The sequence below is a fragment of the Macrosteles quadrilineatus genome, unplaced genomic scaffold (assembly GCF_028750875.1).
Source record: "Macrosteles quadrilineatus isolate MER2022 unplaced genomic scaffold, UCM_ALF_1.0 Scaffold_1__1_contigs__length_201487025, whole genome shotgun sequence".
NCBI lineage: Eukaryota > Metazoa > Arthropoda > Insecta > Hemiptera > Cicadellidae > Macrosteles > Macrosteles quadrilineatus.
The window spans coordinates 182,681,385-182,706,406 of record NW_026542594.1 but is presented as its reverse complement, the minus strand read 5'-3'; the positions used below and the strand labels follow the sequence as shown (position 1 = coordinate 182,706,406).

Sequence of the window (25,022 nt, the reverse complement as noted above, 5' to 3'; positions counted from 1 at the left end):
TTATAGTTATTATGTATATATAGTTATTACATACCTGCATAATGCATTTTGAGGTCTGCTCTGTTAAAAATAAAAATTACAAAGGATTTTTCATGCGGTGTGTTTATAGTATAAACTTTCTAATCATAATACAACTAAGGATAATTTTCAATGATAATCTTCATGACTATTAATTAAATGTATATACATTTCTTTGAATATAGACAAATTCACTTAGATAAAATACATGGAGATAAATTTTTCAAATAAATGCCAATTTTTGTGAAAATTTTCCTTGTAAACTTAAACGGCATATTAGGATCTGTGGATATTAGTATTATTTTTGGCATGGAAAATACGTTTCCTTTGCCTACTCCAGTAATTACTACTAACTTTACACTTTTTCCAGTAATACCTAACACAACCAATCGTACTCCATTAACTAATCCAGACCCTAGCTTCATATTTCTAATGAGCATCACTATTGAACCAACTTTTAAAACTAATTTGTGTGGTGGCATTCCAGATCGTGCAATTAAATTAATATAGTCAATTGGTAGGTTCAACCTCTCTTAAGGGTTAGTATTAAGGAACGCGGCAGCGTTCCGCCCCGCCAAGTCCCCCAGCGGTACACAGCTGCTGCAGTGTATATATACTTGACGTGACAAAGTGGCTTTTTCACTCGTCTATAGCTCTGAAGAAACAAAAGCTATTAAAATAATTGTTCATCTATTGGATAGGGGCACTCATCCTCAACAAAATAAAAAAAAGAATTTAAAAAACTGTTGTGTTTGAGCCAAGAAAAACTAGTTTGAAAATTCACAAATTTTCCGTGTTCTCCTTCTCCTCCTTCTCCTTCTCCTTGAATGTTGACGGACCTACAGCCCAAACCACTGGCTCAATTTTAATGTTCTTTATGTTGTTTGAAAGCCCTTAACGTGTAGATGTGCCTTTTGAGGGTCTCAAGTCGGTGAGTTGAACCATAAACCCTTGGCAAGCCCTCAAAGTATGATTTTGGCCCATTTAAATAACATGGGATTAAAATCAAAACAAAAGAAGGACCAGCTGCGATTAAAACTCAATTAATTTAAATGTTAGAGAAATTCATAGGAACAGCTGAAAAATTATTTTAAAACTTTCATAAAGTATTTTTTCAGGTATACCGAATGATTTGAACTACTTACTATATAAAATTACTTAGAGCAGTGATATTCCCCGATACTTTCCATTGAAAAATGCAGTGTACCGATGGTACACTGGTACAGCAGTTCGTCATTTTTAACAGTTTAATACTACTTATCAAAACATATGAAACCTAGTAACTTGAAACTTAGTACTAGTACTAAGGTTTGTTTTATGTTTTGATACACTAAAACAAATAAAAGAATCGGGAAAGTCACTTTACGTATGTTAAACCAGCAATTAAAATGTAAATATAGGATTAATTAGTTTTTCAATATTCGTTTTGCCCTATGCTATTTCCAACAAACCTAAACTGTTTGATTACATTTTTACTTCTATAATAAGGGCTCAATTTACACTAGTCTTTAGATATACGGGTTTAATTATCAGAACACTTATGTAACACCAACGCATTTTATGTTGTTCAAGATGAACATTGCTGAATTTACAGCCCCAGACACAGAACCTATATTAATGGATGATGACTAGATTATACAGTTTCAAAGTGTGTGTTTAGTTTAAAATAAACATATTCTTGACAAAATCATAAATAGAAACAACCACCCTGTTGACTATACGTTTAACACATGTTTTCAAAAACTTCCAACGTAGCAATTTTTGTTAAATAGTAATTTTGGTAGGTGTGTCAAAAAGTTTTTAATTGGTTTATAGCAGATAAGACCAAAAAATGTAGAATTTAGTTCTACACAAACAATATTATTGAAATGAAATGAGATGTAGTTGTGCCGTGGTCTATATATTTCACCCAAACTATTTATAACCATTTTTAATTACCAGCTGTAAATAAAAAAAATTTGATGTCTTGTTTATTTTTACAAAAAGAGCAGCATTGTTTATGTTTAGTGAAGAGATCTAGTTCAAGAACATTGAGATGATTGAGAACATTTCTTAGGATCATTTGGTAAGATACCACGTCCATGTTTTAATTGCATTTACTTTCTTTCTAATCTAACATCAGTATGCCTTCTAAAGAAAGACTGGCAAGAAAAAGAAAACAAGAATGGTATTTAGAAAACGCCCCTGCTATAAAAAAAAGAAAAACAGAAGAAGCTAGCATACAATCCACTAATAAGAGTTCTACTTCTAAAGCTTGGTACCTTGAACATGTTAAAGGAGAAAAATCCAAAGCCAGAAAACGTTATCTAGCTAATATTGAAACTGAGAGGTTAAGAAAAAGTGTGCAGTACAGTGCTAATCCTGAACCTCACAGAGCTAGGTTGCGGCAGCAATATTCTGCTAATCCTGAGCCACACAAGGCTAGGAAGCGTCAGCAGTATTCTACTGATCCTGAGCCACACAAGACTAGAGTGCGTCAGCAGTATTCTACTGATCCTGAGCCACACAAGGCTAGGAAGCGTCAGCAGTATTCTACTGATCCTGAGCCACACAAGACTAGGAAGCGTCAGCAGTATTCTACTGATCCTGAGCCACACAAGGCTAGAGTGCGTCAGAAATACTCTACTGATCCAGAATATTATAAAGCTAAACAACGTTTAAACTACGGTGCAAAACAAGAAATGAAACAATCTAATCGCAGGAGACGTTACAAAGTACTTTGTGCAAAACACCCTGGCCACTTTCGCTTGCGATATAAACTTAAGGTTTTTCACGAAAGGGTGCGAAAGTGTGCAGCCTATCAAAGCAGACGCTTTTTTTTAGAAATAGATCTGATGGGAAAAGAAAATCATTACAAAATGCAAAAAGGAAAATTAAAAAAACTGTTGCAGCTTCACATATTTTCTTGGGGAAAATAAATTGTGAGAAAATAGCCAGACTTATAGCAAAGAAAATACTTGAGCAAGGTTATACCAAAAGGTTGCTAAGGGCTAAAGAGCTCTTGAAATGGGTGTTGCATGCTTATAAAAATTACAAAAACAATTTCCTTAAGCTATTTGTTAGCCTGCAAAATCGTGCTAAAGAGTCTCTTGCTAAGCTATCTGCAACAAGCACGTTTGAAGACAATGTTGAGGCGTTGTGTGGGCACAGTCTTCATGTTTCCACGTCGGAGCCTTATTTGTGGGAGTTTACGTATAGAGTGTTTCCTGGTAAACAAATAACTGTTGGTAATGAGCCCAGCACAGCTCATAGTTCTCCAAAGAAACAGTGGAAATGCAACTCAGATATGTGCTTCATTGAGCCTGACCACTTAGAGCAACTTAAATCTCTTTACAATGAAATAGTTGCCAGCTCTCTCACTAAAGGTTCTAAGCTTATTGTCAGCATGGGAGAGCACTCATGTCAAAGTGGTGTATCATCTCGTGTAGGTGTTCATCCTCACTCTTTGGACTGTTACTCAGGAGCATGTGTTTCGAAACTTCCTTTTCTGAGAACAATCTATCCTCACTTTCCTGCAATTCGTAGTCTTGTCTCCAAAATTTACCGACTGTTGAAAATAACTAAGAAGATTATGCTAATTAAAAATGGTATTCTTAACGTGCAGGTGAACGTGTTGTTTTCGATAGAAAGGGAATTTAAAGAGCAAACAAAAGCCTTTCTTACAGATGACACAAGTGAAAGCAAGGTCCCTGAATCTGAGTCTCAGTTGTTCGAAAAATATCAAAAAGCATTTGAGGCATTGGAGAAGCGTTCTTCTGAAACCCCAGTGTTTCCCTGTGTCTCATGCGATAAGTTGTTTAGTAAGCAGCAAGTAAGCCTTTTGAAAAACCTAAAAAATCAAATTGTAGGACACATATGGAAAAGAATAAAAGACATAAAGAAAGAAGAGTGCAAAACAGGATGGATTTGTCGGGGCTGCCTCGAAAAACTAAGGAAAGGTCAGATGCCTCCTACTTGCATTCTTAACGATCTCTATGTTTGTGCGCAGCCGAAAGAGCTAACTTGCCTTAACAGTTATGAAAAAGTTTTAATTCAGAGAGCCAAAGCATTTCAGGTTGTTACAAAAATGAACACAGTTGGGAAAAGAACAAGTCGAGCTCAGCAACAAATTTCTAAAGTTGTTGGAAGAAGTTTTCATTTGCCACTACCCCTTCAAGAAACCCTGCAAAAATTGCCCAAACCAAGTGACCCTCTGAATCCAAACCACGAGCTGTACGTTTTGGTCAGAGGGGTACCGACTAAAGCAAAGAAAGTTTGGCAAATGTTGGTTAGTGTGGATAAGGTACACGCAGCCTTAATTTTCTTAAAGAAAAACAACGCTCATTATGGTAGCATCGTACTACCTACAGATCCAGAAGGACTCTTCAACCTTAATGATGACACAAATTTGTTTCAATCTACCCATCAAAACGAACTGCCACCTCAGGAAATACTACATAGACGTGCTATATTAACTCAGGTAACTCACGAGGAATGGGATTCAGAAGAGTCTCACTATACAATCCACGCTCTTCATGAGTCAAAATCTTATAGTGATGACACCGAGCTCTATAAGATGCTGAAAGTGAATGAACCTCCGATTAGTCATGAAAACAAAGAGATTGACGTGCTTTGTTTCCCTGATTTGTATCCCGAAGGTAAATTTGGCCAGTTTCATTCCAGAGAAACTAAACTCTCTTCTGCTGAATTTATCAAATGTCGGTTGCTTTCAAAGCATTCTCAGTTCAGACTGAATCAGCAGTACCTTTTTTATTTGCTGCACGATGCAAACCTTCGGCAGTTAAGACAAGGAGTATTCCACAAGCTCAACGTCACTGGATTCAGTGGCTCTCTTAGTGCTAGAGACTGTTTGAACAACCTTGCATCGGGAGAATTAGAGGGGAACCTGACATCAGTATTCTCCAAACTCAGGAACACTAGCCAGTACTGGATACAGCCTAGAAATGATGTCAATTGCATGGCTCAGCATTATGGACCAGCTACATGGTTTTTAACCATAAGCCCAAGCGATTGGAACTGGGATGACATGGCATTGTTCATTAGGGAAGTTAACCGGAGTGTTCCAGGCGCAGAAAAAAAACAAACTAGTGAACTTGTGGCTATGGATCCTATCAGTGCGTCACGGTTTATCCATATAAAGTTCAAGGCAATGTTGGATTTTATTGTCTCTGATGCTGCTCCTTTAGGAAAAGTAAGTCACTACTTCTACAGGCGAGAATACCAAAGCAGAGGTCTCCAACATTTCCATCTTCTTCTGTGGGTAGAAAATGCTCCTGTAATGGGGACGTCCAGCAACGCAGAAGTAGCCGACTTTATCCTTAAGTACATTACTTGCAAGGTTCCAAATGCATCCGTTTCACCTACTCTCAACAACAGAGTTACAAGTTACCAAATGCATCACCACAACTCGTACTGTATGCGGACAAAGAAAACCAAAACCGGGTTTCGTAAGGCTTGTCGTTTCGGGTTCCCCCGGCCAATCACAGGGAATCTTGTTCTGCGTGACGTTGTCGAGTCTGTAGCTGGCAGAAAAGCTCTCAAGTCTAAGTCACGTCTTTATGACCTACCCAGAACACCAAGCGAGAGCTTTGTCAATGACTACAACCCGGCCATGTTGCTAGCTTGGAATGGAAACGTGGACATCCAGTATGTAGGCGAAAGCACTTCTATCCTACATTGGTATGTCACAAAGTACACTACCAAAAGTGAACAAAGTCATGCTGGCCAAGTTTTTACAGAGATTAATTCTACAAAATCATTAGCTAGTAGACTGTTTAACGTTGGCCTTAGAGCTTTAAACAACCGTGAGTGTGGTTCTTTAGAAGCTAGTGACACACTGTTGGGCATTCCATTGTACGGCACGGACCCGGAGACAACAATAAGATGGTTGGATGTAGGCATGACCAGACGCAAAAGACTACAAAAAATCGACAAGATACGAAGTATGGACCCAAGTTCAACGAACATATTCTACGAGTCGTGGGTTGATGACCACTACCCAACTAGACCAGACGAACTAGAAGATATGAACTTATACGACTTTGTGAGATGGTACGATATAGCTGCTCAACCACCTAAAGGCGACCGTGAAGTGCATAAGTTGAATTCAGGCAAATTCCTCACTAAAAGAGTCAGACCATGCTTACTGAATCACTATAAGTACAGCCCCACTCAGGATCCTGAAAAATACTACCATGCATTACTTCTTATGTTTCTTTGTTGGAGATCTACTGATGAGCTGAAAGAGTCTCATGAAACATACACAGATGCTTTTATGGCCAAGCGGACACTTCTCACTCAAGCCTTCAACTATGACAAACGTTTAAAAGACATTATTGCGGCATCGGAGAATGCAAGAGACAAAATTCAAAACCGAGTTGAAGAGATCAATGCAGAAGAAGGAGAGGTTGCTGATCCATCCAATATAGCCTTTCAGCCCTTTAATGAACCTGTCCCCGCATCCCAGCCTGTCAGGGACAGCAATTGGTCGCCGAATGACGAGCCGTTTGAGAAAAAATACCAAAAACTCAATGACGACCAAAAGAGAGTGTTTGATTATGTCAAACGAGTTGTTGCAAACTCTGATGGGACAGATAAATTTCTCAGACATTTTGTAAGTGGTGTGGGAGGTACTGGTAAGAGTTTTCTCATAAAAACTATCAGCTCTTGGACTAAAAAATGTCTTCAAGCCTCTACATCAATATCAGCTCCCACAGGACTAAGTGCTTACAACATCAATGGTTCTACGATCTACAAAGTGTTTCAGCTGCCAGTTGAGCATGGAAAAACTCCAAAGTACAAAGCTCTTACTGATGATGTTTTAAAAATGTTGAGATCCAACCTGAAAGATGTGGTGCTCTTCATAATAGACGAAGTGTCCATGGTCTCCAATCTAACATTGATGTACATAAATCTCAGATTGTGTGAAATATTCAACACCTCAGACCAAAGTAACGGCTGGTTTGGTAAAAAACATATACTGCTCTTTGGAGACCTTTTACAACTTCCACCAGTACACGAAGACTCCCCATTCATTGAACTTGACAGTAGCAAACTTAGTTCTTTTGTTGGCTCTCTGTCTTGTGTTAACATCTGGTCTGAACAGTTCTCTTATGATGAACTTACTACAAACATGCGACAAGCTCAAGATTCTAAGTTTGCTGATGTGTTAAGCAAAGTCAGAGTAGGCAATATGACCGTTGAGGACATCCGTCTAATTGAAAGCAAGAAAATACATCTTAATGGAAAAACTGCTTGTGAAAACCTTTCTCTATTAGGAGATTACTTGTCTGCTTTACCCAACAATTCTGTGTGTCTTTGTTCAACTGGTTACCAATGCTCCATAATAAATGATGGTGCCAGACCAAAAATGTCAAAAAAGTGCAGGATGAGAGTACAAAACCGGTACCCTCTGCAAAGACTACCGGAAGATCGAGAGTTCAGTCAACTTTAGCATTAAAATTTATTTTTTTTTTCAGAGAAAAGAGTATTTTTATTTGAACGGTTAATTTTCTACAAAAATAAATAAAATCTAACAAAAAACCACTAAGTGGTAACACTTTCCCCGCCAAGTCAGCAATCCAAAAAAGATAATAAATCATTACTTTTTCCGCCAAGAAAAACAATGTAATGTATGTAAGTTTGGCAACTTGGCGGCAGACTTTTGCTTGGTTTTTTTTCATTTAAGTTACGTTCGTGGATAATTTCACAAATCAACTTCTCTAATTAATTAGTCCAACTAAGTATAATAATTTCGAGGTAATCAGTAAATATAAAACCATCACTATTATGATTTTATGAAATGTGGCACAAATAAGGTCAAGTTTTGTAAAATAAGCTCTCACCTAGCAATGTACTAATGGGAGAGATACTTGCTCAATGAAACTAGTTTTATGGTATTTTTAAAGTGATCGAGCAAAAGTCTGCCGGCAAGTTGCCAAACTTACATACATTACATTGTTTTTCTTGGCGGAAAAAGTAATGATTTATTATCTTTTTTGGATTGCTGACTTGGCGGGGAAAGTGTTACCACTTAGTGGTTTTTTGTTAGATACATATTACAGTGCATATTACATATTACCATATGCTTTAAATAAAGTTAAACCACATGTTTTAATGTAAACAAAGCAAACATGACCTAGATTCCCATGTTATTTAAATGTGAATTATTTTATTCTGTCACAACCTTTTGGTGCATAATTAAGAAAAATGAATAATTTTCCCCAAAATTTCATGCCCAGACCTTTAAAATGAGACCCCTCCCAGCTTTCTACGCCCTCCGGTTCGCTCACAATTTCATTGTAAAATTTTGGGCTTACGGAATTAGATATATAGATTTAAATTTTTATTTGTAGTTACCCTATATAGTCCAATGCCATAGTTTATGTGAGAATGAATGTGGGCAAAATATATTTTTTTGAGTGCATCTAAATTGCACAAATAAGACATTCTTTTCAATGCGTACACTCCAGAATTAAGCTTTTTTAATAATATTCCAACTTAGATGTTCATCTACATAGAGACCTAAACGTTTGGCTTTAGAAAGTTGTTCTATTGATTCTGAATCAATGATCAAATTGGGTTCAAGTTTCTGTTTACTATGTTTAGTCGAAAAGGACATAAAGTTTGTTATTGTTGTATTAGGATTCAAATTATTAATTTTTAGAAATTGCTGTATATTATGCAATTCTATAAATGCCAAAATTTCCAACTCATCTTTACCTTTCCCCACTGTTAAATTTGAATTGTGTACAGCAAACATCACGCACAGAGAAGATCGCGTATAGCAAACATAGCATTTAACTTAGATCAAGTTAGGCATACACCAGGTACTTTAATAGACACATAAGTGAAAACAGTTTATTCATAAAACACAATGCAATAGAGATAATATTATGTGTTAACAAAACCCGTTAAAACAATGGTGATATATAAGTGTTGCTTCTCGTCTGCTCTCAAACCCGCAACTAGCTAATATTATAAAATATATGTTCACAACATAACAATTTAAACACAGACACTAAGTCCACTGTTTGTGTTTAGGATTGTGAAGATTTTCTACTTATGGTGTTTTAAAAACAAACATCAACAGCATAATACCTCCTACTCTTACCAATAGCGTAAATTATAAGCATTCAATAATTGAGTATTTAAATGAAGAAACATTTCATGAAAACCTATCCGTATTTATTATCAAATAATTACTTTTGGAAAGCTATCATAATTTAATAGTCCAGTAATAAATAAATAAAAATTGTTTCTTTACATTTTGATAAAACTTTTTAGCATCATCTTTCATTCATAATTTATTAAAATATAGTATACAGAATTACAGATAGAAGATAAAATCCACTCGTGATACTTACTGCACTAGCACAATGTAGCACAGATAACATATTATGAATTATAAGCCATAAATATACATGTTACCATCACGGTCAATGGTTAATTGTTAAATGACAAGTGTTAATCAAAAACCTTTCTATTAAAATAAAAACCAGCATCTCTACACAAACAGTAACTGAGAAGAGAATGTTAAAAGATACATGTTATATTATACAGTTCCTTAAATTTTATGTTAAAACTATTTAAAAAAATATATTTTATCAAGGTCGGCTTGACGTGTTTCCGATTTAACATTTTGCTTCCTTTGGCCTACTCATATAAAGTCTTTTCTTTCTTCATCTTTTGCACCGCTCCCAGAAGTCGTCTAATTTCCGTTGAAAGTCTTTTTGGCGAACACCAGACGATCCAAGTGCCTAGTAGAATCACCTCTTTTTTACTCCGATTTTCAATAAATGCTTCTTGCAGGAACCGTAAGAGCTTGGTTGCGGAGGAATTATACTGATGAGATAGTTGGGCTTTAATTTCTTCCCCAAGCAATGTCAAGCATCTATGATCTGTTATAGAGCCAAGCTCAAGCCTCTGCCACACTCCTTTAAAAACCACAGCTTCTCCGATGTATGAGAGAAAAACATTAAACAACGTGCGATGGAAACAAATGACACTTATAATCTAGTCGTGACAGTCTCAAACGTGGGTATGTGTTATTTAAGAAAATGTTGAAAATATTCTAGCAATATTTACAAGTTCACTCACGTTGTCACGCGACCACAGTCAGTCGTATGGACAGTTAGTCGTAAACTTCTGTGGCTCCGGCAGACCCACCTTCTTGAACGCAGCCAAAGCTTCTTGGATCGCTCCCTCGTAATCCGGACTCTCCTTCCACTCAACGTTTTTTATGTTTATGAAGGTTTCTCCATACTGATTTGAAGAGCACATCAAGAACGCTTGGACTTCGATGTCATTGTGAAGGTTAAGGTACAGAACATACACAGTCATCTCCACTTTTTTACCATTATGTATAACTTCCTGCTTGTAGACTCCGGGGTTTACTTGGGAAAACGTAAAGGGTGAGGTTTCTGTCCTGGAGCCGATGTATTTATATTCAGTCCCTGTAGAGGATTGTGTGTTAACTTCCTCTTGCCAACATGTCGGCTTGTTTGTCATTTTTTGATCGGTTGTACTATAGATGGTCCAAAGACCATTCAACCATTTAAGGTCTTTAGGAGCATTGCCATTCCATCCTTCCTTGATCTTCTCTAGCGTTGCAGGATCACAAACTGATTGGATCTCTTTTAGACAGGTCAACGCCAAGATAGCAATTGTAGCAATGACAGTCAACGCCATGTCAAAATGTCGTGATAAGAGTAAAAGATCTCAACACTGTTTCACTATAGTGATAAAACGTTGCGTATATGTAGACAAGAGTCGTGGTATAAGCTTGGTTTAAGGTATGTTAAACTGCACGGTGACAAGTGTGGTTCCAGCTGTGTAACTAAAATTATATTGTAAAAGCTATTAAAACAATTATTGTTTGGATAGACAGAAATAGACATTTTTTATTTGCTCAAAACTTAAATACTTTAATACTTTTCTACTTTAATACTTTAATACTTTTCTAACACATTCAGTATTCCATCATAACATTTAGAATAAGTGCATTGTCAAAATTAAGTCCATACATAAAACATTAAATTCAATGATAGAGAACAATAATAGAGAAGAAATAGAAATTCAGAGCAGACTCACAGCAGCAGAAAGATCATACTGGAGTTTAATAAAATTATTCAAAAGCAAACTGCTATCAAAAACCACTAAAATAAGAATGTATAAAACTATAGTGCAACCTGTATTGCTATACGGGTCAGAAACTTGGTCTTTTACCAAAAAATCCCAGAAGCGCCTTATTACTTTTGAAAACAAAATTTTGAGAAGAATTTTTGGACCAGTAAAAGAAGGAAATGCATGGAGGATAAGGAAAAATAGAGAGTTAAAAGAATTATATGGTGAACCAGATATTGTGGGAATAGTTAAGAGTAGGAGGTTGAGATGGATGGGCCATATTAACCGTAGAAGTGAGAGAGAGATGGTAAAGATGGTACTCAGAGGTATACCAGAAGGAAGGAGACCATTAGGTAGACCAAGAATGCGATGGGTTGATGAGGTGACGAAGGACTTGAGAGGAATGGGAGCAGACTTGGAGCTGGCAGAGGATAGAAGAGCTTGGAGGCACATGGCTGGCGAGGCCAAAAACCACCTAGGTTTCCAATGGCCACAGGAGTAAGAGTAAGTAAGTAAGTACATAAAACATTAAACATTTAAACCAAACTTAAAATTAAATCAAAATTCATGTTTCTGGCCCTTGGACTATTTTGTTAAGACAATAATAGGTTTGGACATACCTCCGTCAAATAGTCTAATGTTTCATATTGCTCATCAGCTTACATGTTTCGTTGCAAAGACAACATTTTCAAAGCTTGCAACTCAAAAACCCATTTAAAACATGGACGACACGAACACAAAAAACATTAAAATGGTATGAATACGCAATAAACATTTATAGCGCTATCATGATACTGATTTGGTCCAGAGTGGCGTGGGGTTGGTAGCAGACTTGGAGGTCTACGTCACGTCGTCTCCTCTACTGTTATCACTCATGTTATCAGATCTTTGGTCAGCTGTTTCTGAGTTTATGATTGTATTGAAAATCGAGTTAGACCGTAACTGTAGTTTTTTTAACATGTTCGCTACCAAGCATTGCATATATGCTACTCCGCGATCATTGCCACGGACCGAGGTATACCATATAATCTTACACATAGGGCGGCTGTCACTTGGTTAACAGTACATGCAGACCATGGGCGAAAACCTGTTAAACAGTGATCATTTACTTTGTAATACGCTGCAATCGTGTTTGAAAATAATTTATTCTTGTTTTTTTATATTTTTTGATCACCTTTTGTAATGTCGCATATTTGCGACGGCCGGTCTATAGTGAAGACAATAGTGAAAATTAAAAATTATTATGTTTTTCTTGAAATAGCTCAAATGTTGCATATATGCGACAGTTAATTTTTTATGTTTATACTTTGAGGTGAAAGTGAAAAAAAAAACAAAAACAGATTATTCAAGAACAGTTTATAATTGAACAAATATTAAAGCTACATAGGATAATACAGCATCCTACAGGTTAGGTTTGTACAGGTTAAGTGTAAGAAAGGGCCATGTGGCCCTAACTTTGCCTGTATAAATAAATGATTTTTCATTTCATCCTAGGATAATACAGATACATACAGTGATGCAGAAAAGTAAAGAACAGTTTTTCATACTATCATAAGACGTCACCAATCATCATCCACAGACCAAGCGACGCAGTTGTGCGCCAGACCTCCATGTAGACCACTGCAGAGAATTCAGTGCCTTCAATAGACGGTTACAAAGATATAAGCCTTTTGATAACATTGGAACACCGACGCAAATACGCGTCGTCAGTCTATTTTAATGTGACAGTCTATGGGTAGAAACTGGCGGTTGCATATGTGCGTCGCTTGTCTATATGAATGAAGAAAATTTTACTATTGCGGTAGCAAACGTGTTAAGGATGTGGTCCTTACACTGTTAGTCATTATAAATACTATAAATCTCGAACTCCTCCAAGGTGTCAAGTTTACTACCTTTCCCACAGACATGTAAAATTTCTAAACCTTTGTCAATGCTGCTCATCGAGTGATTTCAGTCGATCAGGTGTCGGGTAATGGCTGATTTTTTGGAGTTGGCCTGTGTTAAATAAATAAATAAATAAATAAATAAATAATTCTTTATTGTCACATCAACGTTTTGAATCATAGCACAGCTAAAAAACAGATGACATTGTCAAGATTATTACTAAACTAACTTAACCTAATGTACAACAATATGTCTTATGCATTAAAAATGTTTTAAACAAGTTAGCAAAATTGGTTAAACGATAACGGAAAAAATAAGTTTCTAGTCATACAAAATAAAAGTCATATTGATTGGTTAGTTCCATTGAGGTAATCATTAACACTGTAAAATGTTTTACTTATCAGAGCTTTTAAAAGATTTATTATTAATTAAAGTTTTTAGATTTGAGGGTAGTTTATTAAAAAAATTTTTTCCCATGTATTTAGGTGTTTTTTCTACAAGCTTCAGTCTGTGTCTTGGATATTGGAAATTATTTTTAAATCTAGTGTTATAGATGTGGTCAAAGTTTTCGCTAATGTAGTCATCAAAATTTGAATGCACCGCTAACAATGTTTTGTAAATAATCAAATTTGGAATAGTCATAATATTTAATTCTTTAAAAACGGTTTTGCATGAAGATTTCCATGGTAAAAAAGCCATAATTCTTATAAACTTTTTTTGAATTTTAAAAACTTTTTCAATTTCAGAGGCAAACCCCCAAAATTTAATTCCATACTGTACTATTGAATAAAAGTAAGCATAATAGAGCATGACAGAAGTTTTCAGGTCTATAGAATTTCTTAAGCATAACATTTGAAAACAGGCTGAATTTAATTTTCCAATTACCGACTGAATGCACTTACTCCAGGTCAAGTGTTTATCAATATATAGCCCTAAAAATTTTACATTATCATCGGTTGGTTGAGATTGATCAGTGAGTGCCATTGATTGAGGTGTACAAAATCTTACAAATTTGGTTTTCTCTTCATTCATTTTCAATCCATTGATCTCAAACCACTTCCCCAATTCGGTTAGGCTTTCTTCAATTTTATGTTTTAATCCCTCATTGTTTTAACTACTGCAGTAGTATCATCTGCATACAGAATTAGATTATTTGAAACATTTTTTGGAAGATCATTGATATATATAAGAAATAGAAGAGGCCCCAAAATCGAACCTTGAGGCACACCTATTCTAATTTTTTGCCATTCTGACTTTACTTTTAAATGTTCCCTGTTGGTATCAAATGCCCGACCCGTCTGGCCTATATATTTGCATGGGCACCAGTTTTGTTTAATTCATTGCTGGACCCTTTGTTGTTGTGCAAAATGTTTCTAGTGCGGTTGGTGGTTCGGAACGTCAAGTAGATGCCTTGCCTATTTAATTCTTTTTCTGAGACCGTTTTCAACTCCACGCAAACATTTTTTCTCTCACTCTTATCTGGTTTAGTATCTTGCTTTCTTTTGTTCTTACATTTGTTGATTAATCTGTCTACAAAATCGTGTTTGTACCCATTAGCTTGAAGTTCGTAATTGGTTATATGATCTCTAAAAACTTCATTTATAAAAGGATTACAAACTTGCATAATTGACTTAAAGTTATCACTAGAGTCATCACATTACAATTTCATTTGGTATGCATACAAAAAAATATAACTCTTACTACTCTTACTTCTACTATTCTTAGTACAATTTGATTTGCCATAATAAATTAACCCTCAAATTTTTAATCTGTGAAAAAAATTAGTATGCCGCCTTACTACTTTGGTTACAGAGAACCATACTACAGTCTTAACAACCACTATGTATCTTTTAATATTTCTAACTAAAACACCACAAATATAATAAAGAACATCTTCTTTGTAGATGGACGTCTCATAACCCATAATCATATTTGCAGCGTTATCTATATCATCCAGCCTATATCATCTAACAACTGCGGGTCTGGCTAAAACTCTAGACTTTCGTTGTGTTGTGAGGGCATATACCACTTCTGCACATCAATTATATTAATTCCCAGGCTAACAGGTTCACATTAGGTTTATTATTATTTCACCATAACAAAAAAATTTTTCAAGATGATATTGTCTCGCTTTAAACGTAAGTATATTCTTAAAACTACTGAGACAATAGTGTATCCCTTAAAATTCAAATAATATTGATGTTTGACAAAAACCCCAACACATATTTTATCTTGCCCCGTCAATAGTTGCCCTTCGAATAATTTTTAACTGTGACAAAATACTTTTTGACGTTTTTAATTGGGACCTTCTCGCCGCCACTACTAAAACATCTGTATGTGATTGAAATGCCAATATTTTTAGATTTTAGTAAATGTGGTGTTTTTTGTTTCAGTTCTATTTCTCCATGTTTTTACACAAAGCAGAGACTTACACGCTGATGACTCAACTCATCAACTTGGCCATGAAACAGTAAGTTTCAGTCTAGTTTAGTAGTCAGACCAGGCTAAGAAGGCAGTGCCCCCTACTGTTCAGTAAAGCTGGGTTATGGCAGAAAATAATATTGTTTTACAATTATTTAAATTTCCTCAGAATTGCCAGTATCTTAGGCCCCTCGCCCACTATACGATTTCGGTCGTACGACACCGTGTCGGAACGACAACATTTCAACAGTGAACCATTGGATCTTATGAGAGCTCGCCCACTGTACGATAATCTCACGACTACGACAAACTGTCGTGAAGCAGTCTTCCACTGCCACTGTGATACACGACTGTCGTACGACTGTCCAATTTGCAGTGGCGTGTACGATCAAATGGGCGCTCGCCCACTATACGATTTTTTGTCAGATGTCGTGTGTTCTCCACAAGTCCTCCTAGTCCTAGTCTGCACTGAGCCTTCTCGCTGTTTACTTCTCATGCCTTCGTTTTGACTTCTGAGTAATAGTGACAAATAGTATTAATATTTAAAATACCCCCCGCCGCTGCAAACCTGCAGACTAAGCGAATTTCCTTTAGCCTGATAGGATTTACACTAAAATGCCCCCTTAAAAATATCATATTTATTCCCTCTTTAAATAGAATTAGTTTAACGAGTACTTAGGTTTGCTGCAATCTCTATTTTCAAAATATGTTGTTTACTTGTTTGGCGAAAATATTCAATTAGTTGTGTTAAAGTTAGAAACCCATCCATTTTCTGAAATTCAATAAAAACACTTTTTTAGAAATGATACTAGTTTTTGTTTTATTAAAGGATTTTTAAAATTGCAATTTGACTTATATAGGTGAGTTATTTGGTTAGTCTTTTATAAAGTATTTTGTACTTTACGTATTATCTTGAATTTTAATTATAATTCACCATAACTTAAGCCATCTACGAACACAATGTTTTAGTTAGTCACTGTTTTCAATACTTGTAATGACATCCTGTATATTTTGCAGGCTCATTGATGAAAAAACTGGATTCAGCGTCGATCGTGATCTTCTAACCAAACTGAGGTACTTTTTAAATCATTAGACTTAAGTTCATTGACATTTCCTAGATTTTTCTGGATAAACATTTGGTTTTGTCTGGTAATGATAGTTTTTGAAAACAGTGCAATCTCACTTTAACAAAAGTTAAAAATTACATACAATACTGTATTGTACAGATAATAATAAATGCTCTCACAGTAGGCAGTGCAACAAACTAAGAATCCAAGGTAGTCGAGTTGTGGGTTCGTGACTGGGTGTCGCCATTCATATATAATCTGTACTATCTGGATAGGAAATAAGCCCGAAAAATAGCATATGGTGAGCGTCCGATATATCGGACCGCGGCGGCAGAAAGGTTAAATTTATCTTTACAGTTCAGTTTTGTATTTTACGGGCTCACCTCATTCTTTGTTTGATACGCTCAATGCTCAGGTTCAAGACCCATTTGGAAGGGCAAATTTAAAGTTTAATATGTCTGCTAACCTCTTTAATTAAAAAAACAGTTTGATTAAGGGTCATAGTTCTCGTTGAGTGAGGTTTTAACTTTTTCCACAGTAAAAACGTGGCCAAGAAACAGTCGTTTCTGAAGCGTGATCTGGATGCTCGCTCGCTCTCAGAGGCGTATCGTCTCATGTTCCACCTTCCTCAAAGCGAAAAGTTGGACGGATCGACGGAGGCGACACTGTGGACACCATACAACAAGACACACGTGTGGGGGCGAATGTTCATCTCGCAAAACTACATCTGCTTCGACAGCCGGGTGAGAGATAAGACGTAAACTTTAATAATTAACTTTGAAACGGCGACCATACAAATGCAGGTATTTTAAACCAAGTATGAATGGAGATGAGTGTAGGATGAGTGACACGATCTTTTAGTCTTGTTAGCGACTGGCCAACATATTCCTTAGACACAGCTGTTAATTAATAGCCCATACAGCCAATGGCAATTAAGGGACCTACAGTTTATAGTGGAATCCGACTACATTTTTGCCTTGTAATTAATGAATTGGTCTAATTATCAGGATAGTACTGTGGATAGTCGTAGTACTCACTAGTGCCTACGTTAATCCACACCAGGAAGTATCACATCCACACAGCATGCCTATAAATATCCACAATTCGTGACCTCCTAGTAGCTGGATTATAGGACGCCACCGTCCCAGTCTTAACTCTAGAGCTTTAGGTGTCACGTATAATCATAATAAATGGGTGGAGGGATTTTAATTTCTTGAATTCTCTTCTTCTTCTCTTTTGAATGATAGTTAAGTTCTTTCGAGCTAGGAATAAGACCGTTCAATATGTTACCACTTGGCCTTAAAAGTTTAGAACCTATAGGCCTAGATCTTAAGAAATAGGTCAAATGAATAATTTTACAGCTTATTGTAGGGCCTATATTCTGTGAATGAATTCATTGAAAATTCTTAATCAATGGACTGATGTAAGCTATTGATTTGTTTTGTAAACAATTATGTTTACAGTATTTTTTACTTTGTCAAACATTGTAAATGTGTTGGGACAATAAATGGTTTGACTTTGTTGAATTGATTTATCAGTTGTATGGGTTTAAGTAGTTGTTGCACGTCTACTTTACAACAGGGTAAAGTCGTATTGTATCAAATACAATATTTATTCATAATGTACACCGGGGTTCGAGCTGGTCTAGTCGTTAGAGTGCGGGACTTCGGTCCCTGTGGTCCCAGGTTAAAATCTTGCCAATCATCAATGAATTTTATCTAAGTGATAATGCCGCAACCCCTACATGTAGTCTGTGAGAAATGTGAAAAACAATCCCAGGCTCAAGCCTAGCGTCTTAGGACAAAAAATTCATAATGTACAACCGTACAATGAGTGGTGTCAGATCTTATTTCTAAGAAACAAAAGTAAGTACATAACATTAACTTGGTTACAGGTACATAGAAATAATAATTAATTAATTGAAATACAAGCTATTTTATCTATCATAAATTCCTTTAAATTTTTATTAAATTTCGTTATATTATTCTCAATTTTTAAACTTTCAGTTTCAGGCAATCTGATAGATAATTTGGCATTCATAAATGTTGTCTTTCTCATAAAATATTCTAATTCATGCGTTTCCAATTACAAATCACTTTTATACCTAGTGTTAAGTATGATTGTGGTCCAAAAAACTAGTGAAGAAATCTCATAACACAAATTTATCCTCAGGTGAAAGGGCTGGTCAGTTTAGTACTGCCGTTGAGAGATGTGGTGCAAATAGAGCGAGCGGAAAACCAGGCTTCCAACCCCTCCGTGGACCATTCCATCCTCATCACCACTCGGACAGCTCAACGATCTACCTTCCTCTTCTCACAAATACAAGACAGGGACTTTGTGGTACAGAAACTGTCAGATCTCTTGGCCAAGATACGCATGTGAGTAGACTTGAAGGTTTTTGTAGTTACTGTTCCTTTAAAATCAGTTGATGACTTCATTGAGGGAAATATGGTGGAATCATAGGTTGATTTAATCTTTTGCCTAACGAAAAATGAGGTAGTCTGTGAAGCTGTTACAGTGTTGAAACTAAAGATTTATAAGTAAATACCCCCGCCCCAGAAAACCTGCAGACTAAGCGAATTTCCATTTGCCAGAATTGATTTTAAATTAAATCTATTTAAATAACATTACGTTTAACAAGTACCTAGGTTTGCTACTGCAGGGAGGGTAAAATAATAAAGTGTGTTTGTGTTAGTAAAACATTAATAGCTTAACAATAAATTAATAAATTTGCCAAAGACGGTTACTCAGATAAAAATCTGAATAAACGCAGGTTTACACGTTTGTACCAAATTTCATTGAATTCGGATAATTTTTGCTTGAGTTATCGTGCTAACGGACACACACACACACACATTATATATAAATTGGAACGGATGGTGTTTTTGGCCTCTGGAGACATCAAAACAAAAAAGTAAATCGGTCCCGGGCCCAGGTCTTACCATGAGACCTACGGTAATAGCTTATTCAGGCCTATATGGTAAATTCGCTAAAAGATAATATGACAATGGTGTTCCCGTCAAAATGCACATAATCCAATAGGAAAAATTTGTACCACAAGGCGACAACAGGTAATTTAACCTTTTCTTTTCAAAATCTTAGTTCTCAAATTTCAAATTTAGTTTTAGCACTGCAACATCTTCACAAATTACCAAAAGAGCCAACCACTAACAATTTAGGTAAAAATTTAAATCAACCTTCGATGACGTTTCATGCCGAAATGTTCATAATCCAGTAAGACAAACTGACGACAGTTAATTTAACCTCTTTATTTGTCAAATAATTGGTCAGGAAATACCACAATAGGAAATAAAGGTATACCAGTACTGTACTGTCTCATCCCTTGCTTTGGTTGTAACACAAATTGGACTCAGGCCATTCTGAACAGGATATGGAAAGTAAAACGCCAACCTCTTGAACAAAATGTGTTGGTAAAAAAATACATATTTTACTGAATTAGAGGTGCGTAAAAATTAAAGCTGCTTTAAAAGTGGACTTTATCAGAGTTTAGAATGCCTACCCCCTGGGAATTGTAAATAAAAGTGCTGTTTTAAATGAGGAATTCACTTATTTTTGGCTAATTATTACCTGTAGTTTTAGCTATAAGTATGTCCATGTAGATTTTTCTACCGTATTACCATAGTAATGTAATGTTTGTTCTTTTAGGGTAGCATTAGCGAGGGAACTAAGGTTAGTTAGTTTTACTATCGTAGTTTTGCCTGAGTAATTTATTACATTTTGTAGTTAAATATTTTTCATTGTTTTCTTATTTCTGTTTGATTTTGATTTTTATTATTTTTGACAACTATTGGGAGTGAATATATTAACTTTCCTCTTCATTAATGTCATTTATATAATAGTCGTTGTTATCATACTGGTTTTTGTTTGGATAATGATTGGGTTTTGAGATAAAATATATTTTCAAATCTAAATTTAAATGGTTTAAAGTTAAATCTAAAAAAAATGGCTTGACACTAGTGTTCAAATTCTTACTCCCTTTTATACAATCTTGCTAATTTTGACTTTTGTTGTTGTGGTTGTTGAATAATGCTATTTTTACTTTTAGATTTGAGATTTATAGATCATCCCTACTTCTCTCATTTCAAAACTGTCTTTGACGCCCCTTTCATGTTTTAGCCTGCTGATGTGCTTGGTCATGGTCTAGTGTTTTCTTGTGTATAATATGACCCTGGTTGTAGTTTGTTAGTTCATAGTTAAAGTTTTTTTTATGTGAATGTCAGACATTAACCATGTTCTTGGTACTTAGACACAAGACATATCCTCCCTAGAAATGCTATTAAATGTAGAAACTATTGCTCACAAAATGTATTTAATGTTTTACTATCTTACTGTTGACTTTTTATCTTGTTCTTTTTTCGCAAGTTTCAAAATTATAAAATTTGTTGTTAAATTTTGTGTTTTTTCAGATGCACAAATCCAGAAAGTCCTTTAACTGAAGACAGTGGTAAGTTGATATTTCAAGAAACAGTTTAATTAAACTATTTTATAAAGTCCTTGATTTCTCTTAAAATTTGGTCAATCTCATTTAACATATAGTTATGTAGTTGTTCCATTATCAGTTCTTAAGACGTTTAATTGTCATTGGTGATTTGGTAGTTGGTCATTTGGTGAAAGATATTTAACTCTATAAAAAAATTGTATGGGACAGCCTCATAGCTGATTAATTGAACCTCATATACAATAACCTATTTAATTTTGTAAAACATACAAAAAACAAAAGAGTTAAACGATTTTTAAAATATTATTTATCCTTTACTTATCGCTATTTTCTAACTTACTTTAGATCTTATATTGTAAAGAACTGTTTGCCTTTAGATTGGCAAGTGCAGCCACCGATGATGACAGTGTTCAAACCTACACCTTCGCCTGAATGCAAAGCTCGTCAGGAGGTTAAGGTAAATAGTTTTACTACTGATAAAAAATAAAAATAGTATTTTACAAATTTTTTATAGAACACAGCTCCACAGCTGCAATAACATTGTTCATTCCTAAAATCAGACTGTTTACCAAAACTCGACTCTCTTGCAGGCTAAACAGTGGGAGTTACATTTCTCCGAGTACGGTCGAGGCATCTCCATGTATCGCACGACTGAGATCGCCAAACTTGTGCTGCAGGGTATCCCGGACTCTCTACGACGGGAGGTCTGGATAAACTTCTCTGGTAAGAACTTAATCTTTAAGTATAAAATAAAATGGATGTCGGAATGTTTACGTGTTACTAAATTATTGATCCGATTTTGTGAAACTCCTTTAACTTTCAAAGATACCAATCCTATATGAATCATTTCATTGATTAGTTTTCACGCAGAAAGCAAGTTCCTGTGTCATATTCTTTTTGTTGACGCTTCTGTTCACACAAATTCTGTGGTTAACTAATTTATCATGTAATAATGAAATATCTATTATCCAGGCAGAGTAGACACAACTTCCTGCAGTAGATTACGTGCTGTCCTGCACCGTACAGTGTTATATTTTGTTCTTTTGTTTTTTGTTGCTTAAATGATGAGTTTTTTAATGTCCGTGTTTGTGTGCATTTTTTTATCATTATTAATTCACGACCTTCAAATGAAGCAAAAAGACACCCTAGTACTGGCCTGAGAATGACACGTATGTGAGTCGAAACTAGTTCCCAATCCTCAACGGTTCAGATCGCATAGATGCAGATCTCACAACAATCCATGGTAAAATTTGAAGCTAGATTTACCAAGAATCAATCCAGTCCCACTTGCATCGAAAGCCCAAGACAGTGGGCAACAGTAGGTTAAATGATCGTAGATTACATAAAAATTGATATATTTGTTTAAAGTATTTCCTAAAGTTACAAATTTATGTCCAGGAGCGCGAAACGAGATGGCCAGTAATCCCGGAGTCTACCGAGACTTGGTCAACAAGAACATCAATATTCACTCTACAGCCAGTGACGAGATAGAGCGAGATCTGCACCGCTCTCTGCCTGAGCATCCTGCGTTCCAGTCAGAGATGGGCATCGGAGCTCTACGGCGAGTGTTGGTAGCCTACGCTGCACGCAATCCACAGATCGGTAAGTCTGATAATCATGATTTAGTTTTTGTGAGTGTTGTTTTCAGTTAGTTACCTGCAACAAAATTTAATTTGCTGTTATTGTAGTTAATTTTGCTAACTTAAACCCAGTTTCACCTGAAAAAAGTCAGCTTTTTGATAAAAGAGTTTTTTGTAAAAAGATTAATGAAACATAAATTTTATTCTACCACAAAAAAACGGGATTCAAAACAAAATTTTATGTTGAAAACAGGGTGTCCATATTCTGGAAAGTCAGGGATAGTCATGGAAAGTCATGGAAAAAAATTATGGTCATTGAAAGTCATGGAAATAGGCAAAAAGTCATGGAAAGTCATGGAAATCCCAATGATGGATGGATTTCAGGGGACCTTTCAATGCTCTAGTCAGCCGTAACCGCGACTATTGTGGCATTTTTCCAAATTTTTCACAAATGTACAACAATTTCAATTTATACAGTTGTCTTAGTTTATGGGTTTTGAGCTTGTATTAGTTCATTGTTGTACCTATTGTACTCCATTGTTATCTGTTAATATATATTTCAATATTTTCTGTGAAATAACTTGTCTAGGCAGTATTATTCGTTTGTGTACGGTATATTATAATTTTTGAGTGAGTCATGGAAATCAATGGTTAATGGTCATGGATAGTCATGGAAATTCAGGGAAATTTATGAAAAAATTTCTGTGGACACCCTGGAAAACTACTTATTCTATACAATTTTGGGATAATGTAAAGTATTAAAATTCTATTGTTGGATTACTGTTACATATTCTGTATAATAAACCTCTCATATACCAATAAGATTTTTAACCTTTTAAATCAATGGTAGCTGCTATCCTTATCTGTTTGAGTAGGCAAAGAACCCACTAAGGCTGTTATTAGGCTTAGCCTCTCTTCAGCCGTAGGAACTTTCACAGGTGCTGGGTTCATTACAAACAAAAGCTGAGTATTTAACCTGTAGGAGCACTGGGTTGTGTGGGTGATGAATGTGGTGAGTTTGTGATCTTTGTGGTTTGTGGTTGGTGAAAGTTCAAATAGTTTGCATGAAGAACATTTTGAAGAACTACAATGACCATGTATGTATATCTTCTGTGTCATACCTGTAGGGATACATATTGTTTTTGGAGATACCTAGTTGTTCAGAGGTATTATGTTTGTTCAGGCTACTGCCAGGCTATGAACATAGTGACCAGCGTTCTCTTGATCTTCTGCTCTGAAGAAGAAGCTTTCTGGCAACTAGTGTGCGTTTGTGAAAATCTTCTACCGGACTACTACAACACTAAGGTACGTGTGAAAATATTTTAAAATGATGTGGTTGTTTATTGATTTTATTGTTGGAAGATCAATCAGAATTGTAAGGAAAATAAAAAATATTTTTAAGGTATTTAGAGAACTGTAAAATAATTTTTACAAACAATTCCAATTCCGAATTACTTCTTTGAAGCATAAAGTGACTATTAAATTACTAAAAAAAAAAAAAACTAAAACAAAAACGGATAGTAGCCTACCTGTAAATTTGGAAGCATTGTTGTAAAAGCTGATATTACAAGTTTTAGCCCATAAAATCAAGCTTCCTCTATAAACAAAGATACCAGTTTATCTATTTATATTCATGTTGTTAGATTCCGAATAACTTTTACAGCACTTGTAGTAAATATAATAGTGCCATAGTGTTCTAAATACCTTTTACGGCCGAAGTGATTTATGTAGTCTGTATAGACTTCCGGTTTCGACTCTCAAAGGAAGTCTTCATCAGGCGACAAGGTAATATATTTTCATTCAGTTAGAACACGTCAATTTTTTGTCAAACAATAACACCAGAAAATATACAAACAAACACGCACATAAACGTTTGGCTAATAAATTAAAAATACAAAGTAAAATGTGTGAAGATGTTTAGGGGGACCAGAACTACTATGTTATCTATTTATTTTATTTTAATCGTCAGGTTGTAGGAGCTCTGGTAGACCAAGGTGTTCTAGATGATTTGATCGCAGAACATCTGCCACATCTACACACGGCCCTGCAACAGCTGGGCATGATCAAAATGATCTCACTCTCTTGGTTCCTTACTATCTTTCTCAGGTAATCATAGCTGATGGTTTAAAAATCAGATGATTGAACATCTGTTATTTTGTGCTTTAACATTGTTATTATTACTCAACTATCAAGCATTGTATGATTGTTTCAGTTTGAAAATATGAAAAAAAACTTGCAAACAATTTATGTACAAGTAGTTCAAGATCTATTATATAGTTAGTGTTGATATATCTAGATAATCTAAATCGTTTAATGCTTTTGCTTAGAACCCCTTTTAACCTTACTCTTAGATTTATTTACTGTGATTCCTTGATCAAACGGTTATGAGTGTTTAATTACATTCAAACTTAGATATACGCTACATTTTTATCAATATTTAACTGAACATATAAAAAAGGTATGTTTATT

The 25,022-nt window shown here is 35.4% G+C and overlaps 1 protein-coding gene across 2 annotated transcripts in view; it reads left to right on the top strand.

The window, feature by feature from the left end:
* Positions 1 to 25,022, top strand: part of LOC128991288 (TBC1 domain family member 9) — a 74,379-nt gene that overhangs the window by 21,884 nt on the left and 27,473 nt on the right. The window contains exons 6-16 of one of the 2 annotated variants that reach the window (XM_054414049.1): positions 15,420 to 15,496; positions 16,465 to 16,521; positions 17,053 to 17,257; positions 18,687 to 18,892; positions 20,181 to 20,204; positions 20,942 to 20,979; positions 21,351 to 21,430; positions 21,564 to 21,696; positions 22,372 to 22,575; positions 23,737 to 23,858; positions 24,523 to 24,659. In XM_054414049.1, coding sequence (XP_054270024.1) covers positions 15,420 to 15,496; positions 16,465 to 16,521; positions 17,053 to 17,257; positions 18,687 to 18,892; positions 20,181 to 20,204; positions 20,942 to 20,979; positions 21,351 to 21,430; positions 21,564 to 21,696; positions 22,372 to 22,575; positions 23,737 to 23,858; positions 24,523 to 24,659 — 1,283 coding nt within the window. The remainder of the gene's footprint in view (positions 1 to 15,419; positions 15,497 to 16,464; positions 16,522 to 17,052; positions 17,258 to 18,686; positions 18,893 to 20,180; positions 20,205 to 20,941; positions 20,980 to 21,350; positions 21,431 to 21,563; positions 21,697 to 22,371; positions 22,576 to 23,736; positions 23,859 to 24,522; positions 24,660 to 25,022) is intronic. The other variant, XM_054414059.1, reaches the window with a different exon arrangement.